The sequence below is a fragment of the Alligator sinensis genome, unplaced genomic scaffold, assembly GCF_000455745.1.
Source record: "Alligator sinensis unplaced genomic scaffold, ASM45574v1 scaffold628_2, whole genome shotgun sequence".
In the NCBI taxonomy this organism is placed as follows: Eukaryota; Metazoa; Chordata; order Crocodylia; family Alligatoridae; genus Alligator; species Alligator sinensis.
In genome coordinates, this window is record NW_005841833.1 from 5,317,658 (window position 1) to 5,337,482 (window position 19,825).

Genomic DNA, 19,825 nt, shown 5'->3' on the forward strand with positions numbered 1-19,825 from the left:
CCCCCCCCAGCCTGTACAACAAAGGTGCTGCTGTCTCTTGAAACAGGCATTTTTTTTGTTCAGCCCAGCAGGCGTTCTGTGCTGGTGTGCAGCCTCAGAGCTGACCTGAGACTGGTGTGTTAGGCAAGGAGAAACGGATTCTTTTTTAACCGAATTACTGGCACTCGAGCAGTGGGCAGTCAGCTAAGTCGATTGTGCCTCCTGTAGTGCACCTCTTGATTCCCGATGTAGCCAAAATAGCAGCTTTGGAAGCACTTCCTTGGTTCCATAGCTGCAAAGGTCCCCTGTCTTACCCGGCTCTCCAATCCTGTCGTTCCCCTCTTCGCATTCCTCCACTTGGGTTTAAGCTCGCTATCCTTTATTTATCTTAAAGCAGTGATTCTTGGCCAAGGTGCCACAGCAGCCTGGGGTGTCCTGACAGCCTTTGAAGGGACAGAGGAGATGAGCAGGATAAGGGCAGACTGGTGAGGAGAGTAAGTGCAGGCTCTTCCCTGCTAGCTTCTCCTCCTTCCCGACCTCTCTACAAGTACAGCAGATTTTTAACGGGGTGCCGCTCCATGGAGGGCGCCTCTAGGCTAAAAAGGCCGAGAACCACTGCTTGAAAGCACCATCACCCATCTGCATCTCCCTACCCACTAAATTGCCATTAGATCCTCCAAAGATATGCAAGTGCCCACATGTACTGTTCTGTTTGCACTCTGTGTTTTAGACTGGGGATGGCGTCAATGATGCTCCTGCCCTGAAGAAGGCAGAAATTGGGATTGCTATGGGGTCAGGTACTGCAGTGGCTAAAACGGCTTCTGAGATGGTGTTAGCTGATGACAACTTCTCAACCATAGTAGCTGCAGTGGAGGAAGGGCGGGCAATCTACAACAACATGAAACAGTTCATCCGTTACCTGATCTCCTCCAATGTTGGCGAAGTTGTTTGGTAAGCCGAGGAAGTGACTTCATCTGAATGTTTTGCTCTGGCGTGCTGGTAACTGAACAGAGCAGATTTATTAGACGTGGCGGCTACATGTAAAAGGCTGTCTCCAAAATTGTGTTAATTGTGAATCTACCACTTGAGTTTGTTGTAAAATTATTTTGATCTAACATACCCGTGAGTAACCTTGTATTTGTGTGTGTTCTTCTAGTATCTTCTTGACTGCTGCTCTGGGTTTTCCCGAAGCTTTAATTCCTGTCCAACTGTTGTGGGTAAACCTTGTAACAGATGGTCTCCCTGCCACAGCTCTGGGCTTTAACCCTCCTGATCTAGACATTATGAATAAGCCACCCCGCAACCCTAAAGAGCCGCTGATCAGTGGGTGGCTCTTCTTCCGTTACCTGGCTATTGGATGTGAGTAATACTGACTTTTATTTTTAAATTTAAAAATGTCCATATAGAACGTCTTCCGGAAAGCTGTTTGGAAGTCGCAGGTCTGGTAGTGTGTTTGCTGCTATGGTTCTGGACTGGGGTCCCTGAGTGTGTCCCTGAGTGTACGGCTGAACCAGTGTGCTCCTTCTAGCCCCTGAAGTCCAAGATTCGTGCTTTCTTTTGGCATCACTTGTCTGCAGTAGTCACCACAAGTTAAGCACACCTCCTCCGTTCACACCATTCTTGTTGCTTTGCTCTATTCTCGTAGGTAACAGGCACAGCTGTGCCTGTAGGACTGCAGGATGATTTGCAGAGCTCTAACCACTTGAATTCCTCATGTGTCTTAACTGCAATAGGCAGCTTGTGTGAACAGACGAAAGACTGCTCCTTACAGGTGTCAGGTCATCCCAACGGGAATCTGTCCAGCTAACATTTCCGAGCCACTTTCTTGAAGGAAACGAACACAGTTGCATGGCACGTTACAGTGTGCTCAAGTGGTGGTGGAGGGGGACGCTCAAGGGAGGTGCGTGAGGCCTTGTCTCTCGCATTGTAATATAGACAACCGCGTTTTTCCCTCCTCAAGGTTACGTTGGAGCTGCTACAGTGGGTGCTGCTGCCTGGTGGTTCATCGCTGCTGATGGTGGCCCAAGAGTTACCTTCTACCAGCTGGTATTGCTCAGTTACATTTTACTTTTTAAGAAGCTTGCAGAACTGTAGTCTCTCTCTCTCTAATGACATGGTGGTGTTCCACTGTGTGCTCTACTTTTAAAGGAACATTTCTGACTGACTATGTGATACGATTGTGCATATTCAGTTAATGCTCACTAAAAGCTGAGAGGTCAAATACGTAAGCTGCTGACCTGTTTTTGGAAGGACCACCAGCACTGAAGGACTGTTATGTGCAATAAATTAATAAGAACTATCTTGACATGGAGAAAGTAGTTCCTCCCAACACTGAGTACAGTCTCTTATTAGCCTGTGCAAGAAATCCTGCATTGCATCCTGAGCTTAACTTTTAAAATTGGATCACCATGATTGAACCGAGTGCTTGCTTTGTTCTCTTGTAGAGCCACTTCCTACAGTGTAAAGAGGACAACCCAGACTTCTCGGGTGTAGACTGCGTGGTCTTTGAGTCTCCATACCCCATGACAATGGCTCTTTCTGTTCTGGTCACCATAGAGATGTGCAATGCTCTCAACAGGTTAGTATCTCTAAGGTGGAAAGTTAAGCTTCGCTGAGAACTTCTTGCCTGAGGCCATGACTTGCTGTGCACCCTGTGTCCATTGTAACGTGTGGACACTCAAGTAATGGGTAACAGTGCTATGATGCTTTCATGAATTTGCACAGTGCAGGCATCCTTTAGGAGCAGCTTTCCTGGGTCATGTTGAAGACCTTCCATAAACGCAGAGGTGTAATTTTAAACCCTCAAGTTCACTCTTGGCATCTTGGTATTTGACTGTGAGGCATTAACTGCATGGATGTTTTCCACTTCTAATTCAAGCCTCATCAATCAGACGAGTCCCCGCACTGCTGCTATGAAGTGATACCAAGGAGACCTAAAATAAGGCAGTTTAAGTATATGAAAAATAGTTCTTCCTGCCCTAAGGGAGTATGGCCTCAGCCAATTAATACAATGCATTATAAATGGAAACCGCTAACTAGCACAGTAAGCCAAGGGTATTTGAAGAAATGTACTTTGGAAGGCAGAGAAATAGACTTGAAAGTTAAGGTGAGGTGCAGAACCTGGCCCTCTCTGAACTCGGTCCTCCAGCACAAAACTCCCCTCTGGCTTAGCCAGAAGGTGCCCTATTCAAATCTGCTGTGCAGGTTCAGCCTAGGAGGAGGCTGACTGACTGTGTTACAACGTTATATAGTGCAGGATATTAGAGTAAGCCTAAATGCAACCTTGTACGCACTATAGTCCAATTCAAGTGGATAATATTAAAATGCAGCTTGAATTGAGCCTCTTGGCTCTTTGCAGCCAGCACAGATCAGCTTCCTTCAGTCTACAGTAGGGGGTTACAAAGTACGGGTAACCTGTAAGAATCAAATTCACTATTCTGCCCTGTCCCTTCTAGTCCTATGAGTTCTTTCTGGGGCAGGAGCTCCCCTCCCCACCCTGCCACGAGTGGGATCAGAGTAGGGAAAGGTTTTGTGCTGCAGTGTGGGTGTTCTGCTTGTTCCTGTATTTTATCCGGGGCAGGGCAAGAATTTCTTTGCACTGCCAGATTGGCTGAAGTGGGGTAGGTTTTTCAGCTTCTCCTCCAGAGCAGATCAGGGAACCAGCTGGGTAGGTGAGGAAGGGAGGTTCAGATTGGTACCAGATCAGTCCTGGTTCCTTACTTCTGAAACTGAGGAGAGAACCCACTTCCAGCATGTGCCTGGCTTGAACAGTCAAGGACATGGTGTCCCAAACCCTGCTGTGACTGAATTGCTAGGTAGTGGTCCCATTTAGCTGAATAAGTTGCGACCTCACTTGAAGCACATCCTTTGCATCTTGTCTTCCTTCGTGTGTGACCAGGACACTGGGAACTGCTGAACTGCCTTTTGTTTCCTGGTGTGTTGACTGGCCTGTTGTAATGCTGGATTTGTCCCATGTTTGTATTGCAGTCTATCAGAAAACCAGTCCTTAATGAGGATGCCTCCATGGGAGAATGTCTGGCTGATGGGTGCCATTTGCTTGTCCATGTCACTTCACTTCCTTATCCTTTATGTGGAACCACTGCCAGTAAGTTCACGTCACTTGTGCCCACTAATGCGCTTAAGGAGAACAGTGCCAAAAATAAGTTACTTGCAGTAAAGATTTTTTTTTTTTTTTCAATGCTTGTTTAAAACTCCTCCTCTTGTAGGAGACTCTAACGTTGGGGTCCTCTTCCACAGATTATCTTCCAGATCACGCCTCTGAATGTGACACAGTGGCTGATGGTGTTGAAATTCTCACTCCCCGTCATTCTGCTGGATGAGACACTTAAGTTTGCGGCGCGTAACTACCTGGAATCTGGTAAAGATATTGTGCAGCCTGCCACCAAGCCGTGCTCTTTATCAGCATGCACCGAAGGGATTTCCTGGCCGTTTGTGCTCATTACCATGCCCTTGGTTATCTGGCTTTACAGTACAGACACTAACTTTAGTGACATGTTCTGGTCTTGACTGACATAGTGACCGTTTTACATAAAGATGTTTAACTTAATCAATTTTTTTATTGTTTAGAGCAACTGTCTATTTCTGCTGAATATTCACATGAACATACTTGCCGGTGATGGAGGTTTCATACTCTAGATTTTGTTTTTTGCTTTTTCTGACTCCAGTGGGGGCAATATATTCCTCTTTTATACACAATTAAAGTGTCCATTGACATGTACAGAGAACTAACACTATTTTATGCAAATATTTTTTTGTAGATGAAAAGCATGTACAGTGTTCTGTTGAATAGTCGATTCATCCTTGTAAAAAAAAAAAAATTCTTTTGAGCCAGCGGACACTATCAAATGAAATTGGCAGCAGATTTTAGGGAATGAATGTGTGTTGTCTAAAACTAAAAAAGCATGTAACTGTCTGTCTTCTGCATGGTCATCTGAACCTAATTTGTCATATGGTCAGTCTCTCTTTTTTTTAATTCATAAGACGGTTTTTCTGCACTGGGCAGAGAGTACTGCTACCTCAGTATTTTTGGTTTGCCCCCCTCCTGCACCCACCTTTTAGATTCCCGACAGTCTTGTTTACACCAGTCTCTGTAAGAGGTAAGCCTATTTTTGCTTGTGCAGAAAACATCATTCCAGGTGCAGCCTGCTGGGTTCTTTCATCCTCTCAACACACGTAGCTTTTTTTAAGGTTATTTATTTAAATGTCTAATGTATTTTTATTCTAACCCACCTTGTTTAACCAGTGTTGCCCACTTGTGGAGGGAAAGCGGGGGGAGGACAGGAAAGAACTACTTCAGTCTAGCTTAAAGACAAAAACTTTGAAATGGATGAAGAGAGAGAACTCTGTCTCATTTTAACTGTAGAAGATGGTTTGAGCTCCATTTTAATACCTTACTTATGTGTGTCAGACTTCGGTTCGGTCTTTTAAAATCAAAGCTTTTTGTAATGGGGCCTGGAAAAATAACTTGCACTGCATAGTTTGAAATTGGATTTCTTACACTTTTATGAGGGCACTAAAAATCAGCTAAATATTTTGAGAGTTCCTCTGCTGGCCTGCTATAGCCTGACTTAAACAAGTAACAAGCTCGTGTGTGGTTTTTGTAAAATCTGTAAATAGCACATGACCAAATTGAACATATTGTATAGAACTATTTTTATTTTCATGTGGCACTAACCACATTCATTATTGCGATAAGTGTTAGAGCATGTTTTTCAAAATCAGTCCTGTATCAACAATGTGTAAGTCATTAACAGTCCTAACTGTGGTGTTTTTCTCCAATGCCTTCCAACATCCTTCGACTAAAGTGAGTATTTCTCTTCCATTTCACCATCCCAGTGATAACTTGCTGTAAAATGGCATATGCTGTACACCTACATGTCAAGAATAAATAGTAATTTCCTTCATTCCATGCTGCGTTTTGTCAAACTCTGCTGTGCTACATTATTATCACCACGTTACTCATTCTAGTGTGAGGCTCCGGTTGAAGCAAACACTTTACGTTCAGAACCGTAACGGTGCTTTGTACCACAGATCTGGGGGGACTGGCAGTCTCGGTGCTGCAGGATGCTGCAGTTGTTCAGTCTGTGGTAAAATTGGGAAAATCTATCAGATCTTTGTTTTTTGAGGACCTCCCTGTTTACACTGGTTCGCTGCTTGGGACTGGATGGGAATTTGTGTGAAACGTGCTTGTACTGCTGAGCAGGGGTCACTCGGTTCTGAAGCATTCACCCAGTAGGAAATGTGGAATGCCTCTTGTGGACAGGGTGTCGCCTCCTTTACCCTTCCCAGGTGTTAGTGTTTGCAGTGCAGGTGCTCCTCTGCTCGAGCAACTGTTTGTTCCCAGTCAGTGGAAATGCCCTCTCCACATGGTGGTAGTGTGAAAAGATGAAGAAACCCCCAATCCTCTTAAACCCCGCCAGGCTAGCGCTGGGGTCGTGGTGTCTTTGGAAGCTGGCTGGCAGTGCTTTGATAGTCTGCACTGCCTTTGAGACTGCTCTTAAAAGCAGCTGGGTCATGCTACTTTTTTTAACTTCTGTTGAAGGGGACAGGTACAGGAAACAATAAGCTGGATCCTGGCCGGCACAGAGGATAAACTCAAGGGTTTCAGGCTTGCCTAGCTTCAGCTGCAGAAGATCTGTTCCCCCAGCTGTTAGAGCTGTTCTTTAGGGAGCTGTTTTGTTTGTCTGCTGCCCCTCAGCACTGTGCATTTTAGCAGAGGGGTGCTTTTAGTAAGCATGAAGTGGCTTGTTTAAGGCGTTGAGTCGGGTCCTTGTCACCAAGCATTTGAGTTCTGTGTTGACTAGTGTATTTGGTGGCTGGAGAAGGACCTCTGTACTGAGAAGAATGTCCATCCCAAGAATAAGCGACTTGCTCTCGTTCCTCAGAATACGAGAGCAGTGTCTGCAGCAGGGCATGCTCTCTGCACTGGGCACTGACAGCATCATGTCATGCAAGCCTCTCTTGTACTCTGTGGACTACGACTAGATTTGATCAAATCAATTTGCTGCAATGCAGTCACATGGCATTGGGTTCTGGGAACACTGGACAAAGGGCTCTGTGTTCACAGGCAGCTGAGGGCACTGCCACCTCGAAATGGAGCCCCCCAGTCCTGGAGTATGGGGTGCAGGCAGACTCTGGGGTTGCAATGGAAGCCAAAGGCTTTTGGTTACAAGGGTAACTTCCGGGAAAGCTGCTACATAAGCTCTTGCTGGTTGCAGTTTCTTTTCCACCTACACTGGAGAGCACGTGCCCCTTGTTTTTACAAGCTTGTACTGACAGTCTAGCAACTTGTCAGCAGCCACTTAAACGTCAGCTGGGCTTAGTTTCATGTCCCAACTCTGCATCCTAGACCTAGGTGTTCACAGCAAATGCTTAGTAATTTGAGCACTAGGCAGTTTGGGCTCCACAAATGCCTGGAAAGGATTTGTGTGGTCACAGTGTGTGTGGGGAGGTTTCTTTAAAGTTTCTGTCTCAAGCTAAGTTGTGCACCATATTAGAAGTGCACTCCAGTGCCCTGGCTGTAATTGCAGAAGCAGCATGCAACCCTGCTGCTGCATGGAGAGGTAGACCTGGGCTGTTGGAGAGGAGCCTAGGAGATCCAGAGTGCCTGGGGCCATCTGGGCAATTGCATTGCTTTAAAGGCATTATCTAAATCTGGAGCACTGCCTGCCTGAATTGCACGTGCTCAGCAACTGGGGGTACAGCAGCTGCCTTTGGAATAGATGGGAGTGTCTGCAAGTGCCTCAAGGAATGAGTCTGTACAAAGTACAGCAAACCTTTACCCCTTCCTATGCTAAAAGATGTTGCCACAGGAATGGAATTGATCCTCTCCAGGGTGTATTTCACTTTTCTCTCAATTGAGGCAGTTTGAGCAGGTGCCTAGAAAGCTGCTGTCTGTTGTACATGTGCTGCACAGTGGCTGGGTCTTGGGGTTGAAGACATGGACTCTTGAGCAGCCTTTCACTGGACTAAGGCGGGACAGCTCTCAGACACTTAACAGAGTAGGGCAATGTCACCGAAACGGCTCCCTCCACTTGGCATCAGGGAACTGAGAGAGCTTGGGTAACCAAACTGTTCCTCTCCAACTGGCATAAGTTGTGAATTTTTTTGTCCCTAGCTGACAGACAGTTGACAGGTCCTCTAGGCACAATGCAGCAGTTAGTCTCAAGTTAAAAGCAAAATTTATTGCCAAAGCTTGTATTAGTAGAAGAAACCCCTCTTCCATTCCTAGCCTCATGTCTGACTGCCCCAAAGGACAGCAGCACCAGGCTCATCTCCATATACAGATTTTTTTGGGGGGGGAGGGAGTGTCTCCCTGTAGAAGATGTTTGCATTCTGTATTATTGGAGCTTAGTAGCTGTGATCCAGGCAGCAGAGAGGAAATATGTCATGCCTCTGAAGAGTTCACTTGCAAGGGATCCAGTTAGCCTAATGACCATGTGGACATCTCATGTGACCCTGTGGACACAGCATGTCTGCTATGAGGCTTGCGCATCCCCCTGCCCTATTCAACACCACTGGTTCTTCAAACAGTTCTATGCCTTTCAGTTCTGGTTTCTTTTTCTTTCACCCTTCAGTGAGCTTTCTATTGTCTGCTTCTCCGCTCTGGGTTTCTTAATGCATTCCCGTGGCAGCTTTTTCCTCGTGATCCCTGGCAGGTGAGAAGCACAAGGGGTTTGTCAGGCCAGGCTGAGACACGGCTAGATGAGATGCATCTGTCTAGAGCTTCTGCTGGAAGCCAGCCATCAGTTGATGCTTTCACATTGACAGCAGCTCCTTCTAGGAGAGCATACTCATGCCTGGCAAATCCTACCTTGTGCCATTAGCTGGGGGGGCATCTGTCCCTGTGCAGATGTCAGACATCTAGTTGGGGCTTCTCTACCTCCTTCAGGGGGTCCCAAGCCACTGGTTCCTCTTGACAGAGAATCTGAGAGTCAAAGAACTGCTTGAAATATATGTAAATGGATTCTCCTTTTTGCCTACGCAAATGCACTATAAATAGTGTCTGCTGATCTACTCTGAATAGCCCTCCAGGAGACAGTCTGAAAGGTGCTGTAATTCCATTCTGTCCCAGCGTTACAAGGCTAATGTGTGAGGGGAGGCTGTTTCATAAACACCTATTGGTAAGAAAACAAGCTTTTCATCTGTGATGATAAAATGCAGTACAGCAGTGCTAGCTGCTTCTGAGAACAGCTGCCAAGTGGAATGTAGTGGCAAGCAGCTCAAACAGGAGAGATGGTGGAATCTGCAGAGATGGGAGGGAAGGAGGTAAAATGGATCTTGCACCTGTCTCGTTTTACCTTTATGCACTTCTAACCATTAATTGTTTCCCTAATCTCTGCTAATCACATATCTTAATGACATTAATATTACGCATACTCTGAACTCTTGGACCCTATAAATCATGGGCTCTGCTATGAAGGGCAGTATTTGGAGAGCAGTCCAACTGTAGGGAAGCAGAGCGTGTGTTACCTTCAAAGACAGGGATAAAGTCCACGGTGTGTTTCAGGGTAAAGTACAACAGTAGCTTCATGACGTTGTACTTCACGCCTCACATAAGCCTCAGGTGTATCATGACTTCTTTCCTACCTTGCTTCCCAGAACTGGCTGCATAACCAGGATGATTAAAGGGACATGTGTTAGGTCTGCTTTGAGCCAAAATTTGAGGGTTTAGTTTTTACCAAATTAAATTTGCAAACAGGCTTAAAAAATAGCCACTGAAATTCTTTCCAGGAAGTTTCTGTAGTATTTCATTTGCTTTTCAAACAAAGACCAGGCCCTGCAGTAGTGCAGCATACCTGGGAGGAAAACTCATCTAGCAAACGAAACCAAATTGGTCTCTCTGCTTGGCTGGACACTGAAATGCCAAAAGGCGGCTTTCAAATTCTTTTGCCTTGTAATATCTGAGATGAAATCCTGGCCCCATGGAGATGGGTGGGAGCTCTGACACTGGCTTTCACACTGGCGTTAGAAACGAAACCTAACAGCGTGTCCTTTCAATGAAATCAGCAGCCTGATATCAAACTTAACCTTCTTTCTTCTATCACTATTGATCTGGCAGAGTCTTGCTTTTATAATGACAGACCATTCATGCTCTCATTAACTCTTCTCTTTTCTTTCCTTTTCAGCAATGCTGGAGTAATCGCTTCCTAAACAATTTTGCAGACATGTAAGGTTGTTTTGTTGCGTGCATGTGTTTTTAGCAACACATCTACCAAAACTGCTGCATGTGTCATGTAAAAAAAGAAACCCCCCCCTTTGCTTCCCCTCAACCAAAACTCATTGTATACTTTGTGGAAGAAGTGTGTGGTACCATTAGGGCTTCAGATGTACAAATGTGCAATATAGCTCAGCGAATCAAACTCTCCAGAGAAGTTTGGGTTCTTTGCTGCATGGAAGAGAACTTTTTTTTGTTCTTAAACCAAAAGTTGAGGAGCTGTCAGCCAAGTTTCCATATTTCTCTGTGTAAGATGTCATAGTTGATACAATGTACAATATCAAACTAATGCATGCCTTCAGTTGTAAGTAGCCAAATCTTTCTGTATTGTATCATCTAAGCGTACTACTTTATAAACAGCTCTGTACAATATGCTATACTATTTATAAATTCATTGAAAAAAGACTACAGATGTTGAATGTGTAAACTGTAAACCCCCGGGTCATAACTTCCAATTTTTTTTATTTTTTTTTGTGTGTGCAAACCAACTTATTTTGCACTGTAATGTAACTTATTTAATTCAATCTAAAGCAGTAGACAGATGTTGGTGCAATACAAACAACTATTGTGATGCATTGATCTAAAGCAGCAAACAACTCGGCCAGTTATCACAACTGCATGGGTGACCGACCTCCAGAAGCTGTAAATAAGATCAAGTGTCTATTGAAATGCTGACAGTAATAAGCATCACACCTAATTCATTGTTTTGGGTAAATAAATTGATTCTACAATACACACCTGGCGTGTTATTTGATGCACTTTGTTTTCTACAGGTACTTGCGTACATACTTTGGCATTCTCTTATATTAATGCCAGGATGACACTTACTAGCATCAGCAGCATTGCAATCTTTCCTACTAGAACTATGCAGATGCCAGCTGCTCTTCCTGCAGTATTGACCTCCTCGCTGGTGTGATTTCCTCTGTCCAGGGGCTTGTGTGTGTTTTAAGGGACACTGTCAAGTACTTCGATCACTTAATTTTTTTTTAAACGCTCCATTGTTTGTAAAAACCCTCCAGAAACCTTTAATAAACACGTTCTTTCCCAACGACACTTCCATTTTTTGGTTCTCTATTTTGTAAGTAAAGATAGCCCCCTCCCAGCTCCTGCAGCCACTAATCCCCACCCCCCTGGGGAGCCTGGCCCAAAGGCAGCCTCTGTACTTGCCCCTGGCTGAGCGCTCTTATCTCTGCAAGAAATTGGCCTACAGGTCAGGCAGGGATGGCCAACACTTCTGGTTCTCAAGTGGCCCTGGGGGTATAAGCAGTACAGCCATTCACTCTGTCAACAGATTTGAAGTAGGCAGTAGGTAAGCTTCCTAACCCCTATGAGATAAGGAGGCCAGAGGAACTGCAAAGGCCAGATGAATGAGGCATAATAAATCATTTAAGAGCTGTGAGTTCTAACCTCCCCTAGCTTCTCGAGCCTGCCTGTCATTTGTTTCCTGCAAAGGTAAATGGGACAGAAAGGATCAGTAGGAGCATCTATACCCCCCTCCCCCCAACTAAACAAGGGGATGATCACTTAAATCACAGCTGCAAACTTCAGGCTGAAAGGAAAGGTTTGTAGGGAGCTGGGGAGGTAAGTGCCCTAAGAAAGGAGACAGGATCTGAGGTGGTCAGGTGATTACAGCACAGGAACTAAGTCTACCATTACACTGATCATGTGCAAGAGCTGAGCCCATGGTTCTGGTTCTGGGCAAAGGCCAGTCACAGGAAGAAGTCCGCCCCTGGCGCGCCCCCCCCCCCCCCCCTTTTTCGCTAAGTGCGCCCCCCCTCTGGGATTTGCTGCTGTCAGGTGTGCTTGTGGGGCTGGCTGGACAGGTGGTGCCTGGCATGCATTGGGGGCAGGTGCTGTTGGGAGTGAACTGAGCCTAGCTTGACAGATTCACGCAGGCTGCTGCTGAGAGACACAGTAAGGTCCTGCTCTTCTGCTGATCCCGCCCTGCCCCCACCGCTCAGAGCTAGAATGCAAGACTGTGACTGTTACCAGGCCAACGAGCTGAGCAGCATGGAAGCGAGCAGGGGACAGCTGCCCAAGGGCTACAGATTTCTGATACCGACGTCAATGCGTGCTGCTCCCCCCCAAACTGCCTCCTGCGTCAGCCTTGCCAGTGCCTCGCCACCAGGCACAAGGATAAACAAACGGAAGCAAGGGCCCAACTGATACAGATCGCCCACACGCAGCCCTGGAGCCTGAGGGGAGAATGGGGCGGGAGGAGGGTTGTAGCCCCCAATGGGGTGTTTTGCTGTCTAGGGGCCCTGCCCATAGTGCTGGTGAGGCTGTGTAAACTGTCCCCCTGCACTAACAAAGGCACTCAGGGAAACACTGCGTGCCTGGCCCACCCTGCTGGTAGCTCACACACCTCCCTGTTGCTTTGCAGAGCAGATTCACCCACCTCATCACTCAGCACCGGCTGCCATGGTATTTAAGCTCCAAACAACGATGCAGAGATCTATGCCATGGTGCTGGTTCAGTCACGGTGCTGTCCTCAGGCGACACCAGCAGGGACACGGCCGTGTTTTCTGAGTTGGCAACCTGTTGCTTGGAGCAGAGGGTATGCGCGGGAGGCTGTATATGGTGCTGTCAATAATGGGATGGCAGCAAGGCAGCAACGCAGGAGGTGCCAAGCCTGCAGCCGGGTGCTGAGCCTCACGGTCACCTCATAAAGCAGGGCAACACTGCCCTCTGTTTCATGCCCTCCCGCTCCTCATGGTGCCCTTGTTCCCTCTGGAGGGTCAATCAGCACGCACTGCCAGGCCAGGCTCAGGGGCCCGACTACACCACCGGGGAGTGATGAGAAAGGTGGGGACCTTGGCCAGGTTACAGCCAGATTCTACAGGGGGACACGAGTGTGACACAGGCAGCTCGGCTAATCTGCAAGCCTGAGCAGCCCCCTAGGCACCTGCCACCCATGCTGCAGAAGGCTGGGTTGTCTCATAGCAGCTTGGGTTAAACAAAAAGCCTCCAACTCTCACCTCTGCCCTAGCAGGGACTGGAAGCTAACAACTGTATTTGGGAGGGTGCCAGGCTGAGACCCCTGAGCAGATGGAGCTGCCTTCCTGCAGCTCAGGGGAGGGAGCTGAAGGGTGGGACTTTCATGCATGCCAACTTCAGGCCCCTCCCTCAGGCCACAGGCTGCCTGGGGTCCTGCTCTGCAGTGTCCAGCTCCCTCTGTGCTGCAACTCTCCCACCCCATACCTCAGGCAGAGATCTGAATCCTGAGCTACCTCCCAAACCAGCCATAAAGGAGCAGAGTGCTACCATGCCCTGGTCTGTCACTGGGTCTAGCCCTAAATCCTTTCCTGCAGTCTACAGAACAACCTGGCTTCTCCATAGGCCCCAGGAAGGTGCTCCCAAATTATGGCAACCTGGCACAGAGCTCTGTGGGCCCCACACTGCCCTCAGCAAGGGCACTGCTAGGCTAAGTTTTGAACTGGGCTGATTGTGGAGGCACCCGCACCCCCCACCAAAGCATTGGAAACTGGTTGCCTGTGCAAGGGAATGGTTCATTTCACATCGTGGCTTCATGCCCAGGAACTTGGTTTCCAACACAGGGCCAAGAATTCCAGTAGCTGCAAGTGAAGTTAGTCATTGTAAATGTCTCTGCCCTACCTAGGGCCACATGATGGATGATACACTTTCCCATAAAGAAAAGCTTCTCTGAAGTTACAGGCTAGACTGTAAATTGTGGGGCAGAAGTGAGGTCATAAAGCTCACTCTGCTTCCTGCAGCCCCTTTCGAAGCTCTGTGGGGGGCCAGAATCCCAGCACAGCAAGGAAAGGGTTAAGCCTCTCTCTCTCTCTCTCTCTCTCTCACCAACTTGAGGCAGTCTCCAGGTCAAGTGTTACTGGTGAAAGGTCTAGAGCAGAGGTTTCCAACCCCTGGGCCATGGCCAGGTACTGGGCTGTAAACAGTTGGCTGCTGGTCCGCAAGAGGGTTGGCTGGCAGACTGGAAGTCCAGAAGCGACCAGCATAGTGCAGACCGGCAGCCAACCTTTTTTTATACCGAGTCCACAGTATGCTGATCTGCAGAATGCCAGTCTGCTGGTCTGTGGTCTAAAAAGGTTGGGAACCACTGGTCTAGAGAGCTGGGAACAGCCAAGTGCCATATTCCAGCAGGAGAAGCAAGCACCTGAGCAAATCCTCACACCCTGCCCAATAAGCGGAGTATCAGCAGGACCTTCTCTTCCCTGGAGCAGAAGCTGCCTCTCTCTGGGGTGATGAAAGGCCCAGCTCCAGCACTGGGGAAGGGACCCACATTCCCTCTGGCCTTCTGTAACAACTCCAGTCTACAGCAAGGAAGGCCAGAAGAGCTACAGCTACTATAGGCCAGTTAGATCATTCTCTAACTAGGGCAACAGCAAAGGCTGACAATTTCAACAAGTCTTCAAGTGTTAGCAAGGCAGCCACTGCAGCAGGCCGGACATGGAGGCCTGTACAGGTAACAAAGTCAGCACGAGAACAGACCTTAGTCATTACAGCTGCATGGACGAGGGCTAGCCACACCACATGCAACGTGGCAGTGAAGGCAGCCACTGTGGAACTGGGACCTTGTCAAGGTCTGTAAGGCAAAAAAGGCACCACTGTAGCAGTGAGTGCTCGCAGGATCCCTGATGAACGCACTGTGAAGCCCATCCATCTCCAGAAGTGCGTGGGCTGCAGCTTGCACAGACCAGCGCAAGGAAGACACAGTTTGCAGACAGCTTTCCCTTGCTCTACTGATGTCACCATGCTGGAGTTTACAAGAAAACTACTTAGGTTTCCAACAAGATGGAGCCAAAGTTACCAGCTTCAACTCATCAGCTAATGCAGTGTGTTAAGGAAAAATACAACTGGCAATATGCTGAACCCAGGGAGAAAACCAAACACAAGCTATGTTGCAGAGTTCGCAGGAGAAGGCGGCACCTTGATGGGCAGCATGGCTCTGTGCAGGGCAATGCGCTGCACCTCCAGCCACACAGGAACAGAGCCTTTGTTCTGCCAGTAGCAGCCCAATCTGTCAAAGCAAGTATCTAATTTTTGCCAACCATTAAGCTCTTCCCAGTCTTGGGTTTACAGCCAGGAGGCAGTCCAAGTTTCTGAACCCCAGCTCACTAGGCAGAGCAGCGCACTGCTGCCGCCACCCAGTCGCACCAGCTTTTATGTAACTGGACTTTTTGTTCTGCATAAATAGTTTAACATTTAGATCAAGTCCGCGTCTCAGGACAGGCCGTTTCCATCCCTCCTCCCCCTCGTTTTGGTAGACACATTCTAAAGGGGCCCAGAACACAGCTGACAAGCTGTGCAGGAGAGTTCAAGTAGGAGTCTCAGAACAGGAGGTCATCGCTTCCTTTCATGCCACAAACAGACCAAGCCTTCTCCAAGCAGAAGAGCTGCAGCAGAAGATTTGGCAGACAGCACCAGGATTCCTTTGTCTGCACTACAAGTTCTATGGCCCGTGAAAGAGCAGACACTTGTGGAGCACAAAGCCATTTTTAACTCCATCTACCATGTACAGCTGGAGCAGTAGCAGAGCAAGTTCAGAACCGGCTGGGTTCTCTCAAACTGGGTCTGACAGGGTGAAAGGAGGAGAAAGGATTTTGGCTTCCCAGCCCGTTCAGCCTTTGACCTCTCTCACCAGGTTGCTCCAAACCAGGGCGCAGTGTTAATGGAGGATTTTACAATGTAAACAACTGTCAGTGACTAATCCCAGCAAAAAATTCCAATGCTCATTCCAGGTGGAACACAACGCAGCCATTAACGCGAAGCTAAGTGGCACAAGTGAGGCTCAGTACATCAAGTCCAAGTGCATGGACTGCTTACCTGATCTGTGTCCTATTGTTAGCAGGTTTGCTGATAAGGGGCAGAGGGGCCTCAGTCAAATACAGTTCAACCCATTCCAAATGCTTCAGCAAGCCAGAGATCTCTGCTGGCAACCCAAATGACTCCCTCGCATGCAGTCCATGAGCAGACACAAGAAACGCTCATCCACTTCCCACACACTTGCCACAAAGCCCTTTCCCTTCTGTACACATCCCAACTCCCGCTTCCCCAGTAGTAGCAGTGGTTGGACCACTTTAGCTTGAATCAGGTTTAGGCACAAAATGGCACCAATGTAACTAAAGGTGCGTTAACAAACATACGCTGTTATACCTGACTCACAGCTGCTCAACCTGTGCTGGTAAGCCTACTTCAGGTTTCAACACAAGCTAGGTTTAACCCAGCTAACTGTTCACACTGAAGTCTGCACCAATTTAGCCACAGCAGATGAGTTCAAGTGGTGCAATGTGTGTGTGGGTAAGGCAACTGCAATGCTGGGACACTCTCACAGATGCCATCCAGCAGTTCCCCAGAAACCACAACTCTGTGAAGCAGACAGGCTTTCCAAGAAACAAATGCTCATTGCTACAGGGCTGGATGATTTGACTTCAATGTCACCTCACAAGCCCCAAGGAGGGAAGGTGCAACCTCATTACATGAAACAGGACCAAGGAGAAGGCCAAATATTAAGAGAGAAAGCCACTAATTACCCAGAGCTCTCTCTGATCTGCAATGACAGGAAAGGAAGCATAAAAAAAAAAACAACCTTTAACAGGGTTAAAAATACACTTTAACAGGGTACCTAGCACTTACGGAGCACCTTGTGGTTTGCAAGACAGCTGCTTAAAGATGCTCCCAACTTTGAGACAAGGAACCACACACCCTCCCCTTCCCATTTCACAGGCAGGGGTGGCTCACATAATCCTTAATGCATGGCCTTTGGAAAGGAAAGTTAGTTACTTTGCAGCTCCAGGACTGCATGGCTCCGAGCCTCAACCTCATCCTCAATGCACACTGCCCCTGAGGGGCTAGCAAGCTTCACAGCTGTGCTTTGCCGGAGTTCGGGAAGGAGTGCAAAGTTTGGAGAAACTCTTGCCCTTCCTGATCACAGATATCATCCGCGGTGAAGTGGCACCTCAGAGCAAATACAAACATTACATCTTTATCCAGCCCCAGACACCACCAAATACAGCCCATGTCCAAAAGAGCAGATAGCAGCACAGGTGGCAGACTGGGTGCCCTTGCGTCACTGGCTTCCAGCCTCACCTCTGAGCTGCCTCCTTTGCAGAACTTACATGACTCCTGATGCAGTGAAAGCCATAATTTTTACATTCATTACCTCTGGTAGTATGCACAGCAGTGGATTAAGGCACAGAATGAGGTCAACTGATTATTATGGGCTAACTGCATTAGTTATATTTCCTAAACTAGAAACAAGTCACAGGATTCAGGAGCACAAGGTTACAAAAGCAGAGATCACATTCTAAAATTAAAGCATTAATGAAGGCTCATTAAAGGACCAAAAATATCCCCTTAGACTCCTGGAAGCAATAGGCTAAAATAAATTAAAAAAAAAATCAAGTGCATTCTCCAGGTTTTGTATCTTAAAGTTCTCAATCCCTTCCACTGGATGTTTATTGACAAGATCATGAAAAGATAATCTAACAGAGCGCTAACATAACATGAATTTATAGAGACATTGATCTCTGTGGTCACAGTCTGAACTTTTATCTTGGATAATAAAAGCAAGCCGTCACAAAACAGAGAACATACAATTGAAGAGTGGTGTCCCTTTTAGGATCTGGTGAAGCAGCCTCTCTGAATGCCACCCTTCCATCTGAGGTCAGACTAACATGGTCAGCTACTTGTCTTAGGATACGGGCAGGTATCCAGGAATAAGTTACATACAGCTGTATGTAAAAGAAAGTTTTAAAGCTAGTTTCTTACAGCAGAAACTCTGGTGGAAGGAACAGTCTGATCCCCATTCTGGTCATAAACAGGTTTAGAAATTTCATGCAACAGACTTCAGCATATAGGTGCCAAGGAGCAACACAGTAAAATTTAACTTCTCTAAGCTTTAATGGGATTCTTTCTATCAGCTACTTACTAAAAGGACTAGGGCTCAGCTATGGGCAAAATTAAAGGAGGACCAATTTACAAGAGCTGGTTAATAGTACCACAGCAATGTTCAAATTTCAAACTCCAACACCACATGCAATAGCTAACTTAGTCGGGTAATTTTACCTTAAGTCCTAAATAAAAGTGGTCAAATTAGCACACTTTCATGCTTACCAATCTGCAAATTCTCTGAACTGTTCCAGGGCTGAGTTCTAGCCTTCACACTTCTTGTTCCATGGTATCTTGCTTTCCAGAAAACGTTGCAATGCTTACTGCTAAACACAGCTGGAAGCAATAGGACCAGCTTCAATTAGGGCCATATAAGTGAAAATCATCATCAGCCCAGTGGCTAACATTTTATCGCACATACCAGGTGTCTCCCATACACTTCAAAACACACCACTTCACTCTAGCTTATCAGTGTTAAACACTTCATCCTGATCCTCAATTAAGGTCTGATTAACTATTTAGAAGCTTATCAACCTACCTAGGTTACCATGCAGAAGCAGAATGCAATCTGAGGCTTATTGCAGAGAAAGGAAGAAATGGAGAGCTTGCAAAATAAACAATTTGGGTTTTACTTGAACATGTTTGCAGCTTCCCTCTGTAACAAATCAAGAACATGAAATGAGTTGAAATCCACTCACTATATACCACTGCTATATAAAACAGATACTTAATCAAATTCACCCAAGGAACCTTGTCTGCCTAGATACTTAAACAGGATTTTAGTTCAAGTGTACTATATACTGTACCATTTGGTATACTGTTTAGTGAACTGACATATACCAGCTAGTTTTAATTTAAATCAGCCATAATGAGACTGGAAGACAAGCCTTATTTATTCTTCAGTGGCTTTACCTATAGCTTGGTTGACACTGGAGAAAAAACAAAACTGGTGTTTCTCTCAGCCTTAAGCATAGCAAAAAGTGGAACAGGGGAAGAATATCTATTTAGGATAGCCAGCCAGTCAGCCATCTGTGCACAGGAACAGGCCAGTCACTCTCCTTCTGTGTAATGTGAGTACATCATGCAGCTTTAAAACAGGCTGGGGAGGAGGGTTCTGGGAGGACCACCCTCTCCTGTAAACATGCATTTTTAATACATCACCAGCTCTTTTGGAACATTTTTACCCTGTTTGTGCTCTGGTACTACATTAGTGGAAAGGTTGGGTTTTTTTATTGTTTGGAAGCAAAATGCAGTGCACACACCAAGAAATTCCAGTACAAAATAGCCACCTTCTGCTTCAGCTGATATGATGACATGGGAGAGAGTACAGAAAATACTATAATGCAATACACTAAAGCAGACACAAACAGCATTACAAGGCTATACATGACTGTAGATCAGAGACACCGGCAATTATCACACAGAAGGCAAGTAAATCAGAGTCAGAAAAAACGCAGAATAGTCATTCTTTTGCAAAACTGAAGCATCAGTTTCAGGATTCCAATCCATTGTTTTAATAATGTAGCATTTCTACGAGTGAAGCATGAAGGTTTTTTTTAAATGCCATTTTCACTGATAGTGCCACATACAGGATGTGAAATGCTGTTGAGTCACTACTGTTGTTTTAAGACCTTTTAGAAACTTACCCAAATAAAACTGAACTGTATTTAGAAAGAAGTGTTTGTGTACAGGCTTTAAAGTGGTTACAGAACTTGGTAGGAGAATTACAGTAATTTCCCT

At 46.5% G+C, this 19,825-nt stretch overlaps 1 protein-coding gene and 1 long non-coding RNA gene across 5 annotated transcripts in view; one reads left to right on the forward strand and one right to left on the reverse strand.

Annotated features, from left to right (window-relative positions):
* The window catches only part of ATP2A2 (ATPase sarcoplasmic/endoplasmic reticulum Ca2+ transporting 2), a 62,400-nt gene extending 51,131 nt beyond the window's left edge, over positions 1 to 11,269 (forward strand). The window contains exons 12-19 of one of the 4 annotated variants that reach the window (XM_025199352.1): positions 710 to 930; positions 1,136 to 1,338; positions 1,940 to 2,025; positions 2,424 to 2,557; positions 3,967 to 4,084; positions 4,237 to 4,357; positions 10,128 to 10,168; positions 10,990 to 11,269. In XM_025199352.1, the coding sequence (XP_025055137.1) occupies positions 710 to 930; positions 1,136 to 1,338; positions 1,940 to 2,025; positions 2,424 to 2,557; positions 3,967 to 4,084; positions 4,237 to 4,357; positions 10,128 to 10,141 (897 nt within the window). In that variant the 3' untranslated portion in view covers positions 10,142 to 10,168; positions 10,990 to 11,269. Of the gene's footprint in view, positions 1 to 709; positions 931 to 1,135; positions 1,339 to 1,939; positions 2,026 to 2,423; positions 2,558 to 3,966; positions 4,085 to 4,236 lie in introns of all 4 variants that reach the window. The other 3 variants (XR_003093142.1, XM_006015210.3, XM_006015211.3) reach the window with 3 other exon arrangements.
* On the reverse strand, positions 9,152 to 19,819 carry LOC112549649. Its single transcript, XR_003093159.1, has 3 exons — positions 18,624 to 19,819; positions 18,311 to 18,421; positions 9,152 to 9,244 (listed from the first exon to the last, which is right to left on the reverse strand). It is a non-coding gene; the product is annotated as an uncharacterized LOC112549649 (long non-coding RNA).
* Between the last annotated feature and the right edge of the window lie 6 nt (positions 19,820 to 19,825).